This window comes from Echinococcus granulosus, assembly GCF_000524195.1.
Source record: "Echinococcus granulosus chromosome Unknown EG_S00053, whole genome shotgun sequence".
Taxonomy (NCBI): domain Eukaryota; kingdom Metazoa; phylum Platyhelminthes; class Cestoda; order Cyclophyllidea; family Taeniidae; genus Echinococcus; species Echinococcus granulosus.
The window spans coordinates 300,804-304,676 of record NW_020170433.1 but is presented as its reverse complement, the minus strand read 5'-3'; the positions used below and the strand labels follow the sequence as shown (position 1 = coordinate 304,676).

The following is a 3,873-nucleotide window of genomic DNA, read 5'->3' as shown; positions in this document are numbered from 1 at the left end:
CCCGCAAGCATCTAGAGGTGCACAAAAATGAAATGAGCACTACGTCCACAAACGCGATCCTCCTAAAACGAAAAGAATTACCGACCATCTGATTGATGTTGATGCGACCCTTGCTGTAGACGATGGCGTTAGCTGGGGTCCCGGCCGGCAGTATGAATGCCATGCTAGCAGAGATTGCACCGGTAAACCGATATAGAACGGGTGAATCTTGAGGTTCTCACACTAAGAATAAAAATAAAGCAGTGTATTAAATATAGTTGAGCAATTGGCAGAATTTCCGAAATTTAAATTACCAATTCGAACATGATGGGTAGAAGCACGGTAGCAGTGGCCACGTTGGCGACGAAGTTGGTCATGAGTAATGCACAAGAGGCCGAACACCAAAATAAGAACAACTGGTGGAAGAGACTTCAGACCCAGCATATACTGACCCACGCGAGTCGAGAGACCAGAGACCTACACAAATCGGCAGTGAAAGGCAACGCCAACGTCCATGAAGACCGTAAACAGAGCATGAGAAGACAAGGCTTACATTACAGATGTCGGAGAGACAGAAACCACCACCGATGAGGAGAAGAACCTGCCACGGACAACGCGATTGAGCGACCTTCCATGGAAGAACGGTCTCCAAAGCATCAACCGGGGGCTCTACAACAAAGCGAAGCAACCCATGAAAAGACTACTACTCAACCGTGATGCCTTCATCAATATCAACAGGCAATCATGTATCGGTAAATGATCAAACATACGATCAGGACGCCTTCTACGGAAAGGGTTGTATGCGGGCCAGATGCAAATAAGAATAGAGCCCAGAACAGCTGGCTGGGTGTCGGTTGTCAGTCTGCAGAAAGAAGTAGAAGAAGGACAGTCTCGTCAACCATCGCAAAACACGCACCAAAACGCAGGTCATGGGGCAGAACTCACTCGATTCTTTTGCCAGTGGGAGAAGTTTTGAATGGCACAATAGCAGACCAGCCGTCGACACCGGGTTTCCGGGAGATCCAGAGGAGAATGACCAACGCCAGTATTGCCATGGCCGAGCCGTCAGCCCATCTGCAAGCAGAGGCAAGAGTGCTTTACCAAAGGCACAATAAGGAGTCCACGTGTTTAGATATCCACACTCACCCAACCGGACCTAGAGACCTTTTTCTTCCTCCAAGATTTGCCGAATAGCCGCCTCGCGCGACTCGTCGCGGCCACGACATCTGAAGAACTTCCTGTGGTAAGTGTAACGCAAACAATTCAATGCCAGTGATATCTAGGCACACAGCAAGCACAAACCATTGGAGATGAGCTCACTTTGGACCGATAAAAATGACACCGAGGATGACCCAGACGCAGATCAAGAGAATTAGTGAGAGCGGCATACCGTAGGCGGCCCACGAGCCGAAGGTGAGCCCAGTATCGAAGCCATAGCGACTGCAAACACACGAAAATCAAACTAGAAGACCGGCAGCACACAACAGAGGGGCGCACGCTACTTACTCGCTGACGAGACCGAAGAGGACAACGTTAGTTGGTGTGCCAATAACAGTGCCCATACCACCGCAGCTGGAGGCGAAGGCAATGCCGAGCGAGAAGCAGCAGCCCAACTTCTGCAAGTCGTCTCCGTCACTACCACCACCAGACTTGACTGTAACACTTTCATTGCTGTCACCGGTGTTCCAAGCCTCACCGTCAGCCTCGTTTTCTTCACTGCATGGCGAACAGTATCCAATTCAAACCAAAATCTAATTTAGGAGCTCAGCCTCCTTCCATTACAATAGCACTTACTTTTTGCAGGAGCAGCATCCTCCTCTACATCTAAACAAAGATGTAAAAAACGACGACTTTAGGCAACTCGATTGTATAACAACGTGATTGGACAACACACAAAGCAGCACCAGATCGATTTCCGATAAATCGAGCTGTTTTAGTTCACGGACGAGTGCAAAATAATTGCCCAATAGGGCGAAAGGCTGCAGCGAATCCCAAGGATTCAATCATACACAAATAAACGGAAAACATCTCAATAATTGCAACTTTAACAACAAGGGCATTCTCCACGCAGAAGCATGCTGAGAAGGCAAAGCGTACGTTAACAACGATGGAGAGCGAACTCACCACTTTTCTCTGAAATGTAAAACAAGCATGGATATGAAAATGAGACACTGCAACTCCACATACTTTCCGGTCACACAACCCAAACGTGACATGTGTGTCTGCGTGTGACGGATTAGCAGTCCTCCTAGGTGTTCACTATCGTGGCTTGAACCATAGAAGGAGGGGAGAAAAGACGTTACTCACTGGGTTTTAAAGACTCCAGACGTGACATCAGAGCCTCGACGGTGGTGAGCATCATGATGGTTGCGGCCGTGTTACTCATCCACATGGACAAGAACCACGTTGGTAGCATGAGACCCAGAAGGAGACTAAAACAACCAACTGTAGTGATCGCCAAAAGGTTCATTTTCAGGCATTAAAATGTAGAGTAAAGGAATGGATAACTCACAGTCTGGGATCGCCGCCCATGATCCTAAGAACGGCAGCGCTGATACGACGATGAATATTGCGGTGCTCGGCCGCGACAGCCAAGAAGGCACCTTGGATGAAGAGCATGGAGGCGTTCTAAAGTGTGCACAAGAGAACATATCCAATACAATTCGCAAGGAGTGGTGTTTTCAGAGAATGAGGCACTCACGCGCATATAGGCAGCAGAGGCTGCCTTGGAGGCAATAATGCCCATCAGAGGTCCCATCAGAAGTGGCAACATGGCTGTGACGTAAATGGAAATCGACTCAGTTATCCAGTAGCCAGCCATCAATAAGAGCGTGTAAGCTCCTTTCGCCTCCTGTAAGCAAGACACAATGTGGCGAATACTTGTCTCATTCTCACCGAAAACACCAGACTAACGCAAGTACACATCCAATGACTTACTGATGACGGGTTGACAATGAGGATGGGACTGAGAATGATGGGGTAGAGGATGGTGAAGAGGAGTTTCCTGTACGTTAGGAGCCATCGCAACCAACCTGGTAGATTCATTGCGAGATATTGCCTTCAATAAAATGCACGACAACGTCAAACTTGATAAAACGACTTCAAGTACAAAATTGAATAATGATGAATATTTATCAGACGTTAACTGTGAAGCAGGGAAGTGGGGCACGATGACACGAAATTAACGGACACGAGAAAGCAGCAGAACGCGATGACTATCCTCCGAACCGCCAGTTGATTTATCATATCCACGAGCCAATAGGCAGCAGATGTGTCAGCCTATCATCTGGCTGCATAGTGGTCGCCTCGACGTGTCTCAACCAATCAATGGTGAGAGTTACCACGTTGGTGGTGTGGCCGCACGTGCATTCGTGTGTGTGTGTGTGTGTGTGTGTGTGTGTGCATGCATGCATTGGTGTGTCAACTTTTTCGCCTGATACAGCCAGCAGCTCATCGTGCGCGTCTTTCAGTGAGGAGAGGGAAAGAAGTAATGACTATAATTGCAATAAATTGGCTTGTGGCAACACAATGATGCTGCTGTGTGCGCACGTGTATGCGCATCTCATCCCGGGCGAATGTGGAGACGCCGATTAGGTGCATGCGGCCTCTCTCTGGAAATGCAGATGCAGAAGCAGAAGCATGGTGTTAAAACAAGTATTAAAGAATGATGGGCTGCATTGAAACAAGTAGTCTACTACTCCCCTTCTTTTTGTTAGCTTACTCATTCTGAAGCGACAGGAAAGGGAATGATGTCTAGGACAACAAGACCTAGGTTGTAGCTATTAGGGGAGCACTGTTAGTAGGCAGTTCTTTCAAGTACTGTAGATTTAATGTTTCCTTACGAACAAAATGGTAGCAGCAGAACCACGGACGAATTGAGTTAAGCGTGATATC

The 3,873-nt window shown here is 47.8% G+C and overlaps 1 protein-coding gene across 1 annotated transcript in view; it reads right to left on the bottom strand. All coding sequences in view use genetic code 11, as the record gives it.

Annotated features, from left to right (window-relative positions):
- Positions 1-3,024, bottom strand: part of EGR_06226 (Solute carrier family 13 member) — a gene marked incomplete at both ends in the record, with an annotated part of 10,951 nt that extends 7,927 nt beyond the window's left edge. Inside the window, 12 exons of the mRNA XM_024495475.1 lie at positions 82-207; positions 294-456; positions 533-648; positions 750-841; positions 925-1,053; positions 1,300-1,419; positions 1,486-1,690; positions 1,774-1,803; positions 2,287-2,411; positions 2,492-2,607; positions 2,681-2,830; positions 2,917-3,024. Coding sequence (XP_024350106.1) covers positions 82-207; positions 294-456; positions 533-648; positions 750-841; positions 925-1,053; positions 1,300-1,419; positions 1,486-1,690; positions 1,774-1,803; positions 2,287-2,411; positions 2,492-2,607; positions 2,681-2,830; positions 2,917-3,024 — 1,480 coding nt within the window. The remainder of the gene's footprint in view (positions 1-81; positions 208-293; positions 457-532; positions 649-749; positions 842-924; positions 1,054-1,299; positions 1,420-1,485; positions 1,691-1,773; positions 1,804-2,286; positions 2,412-2,491; positions 2,608-2,680; positions 2,831-2,916) is intronic.
- Between the last annotated feature and the right edge of the window lie 849 nt (positions 3,025-3,873).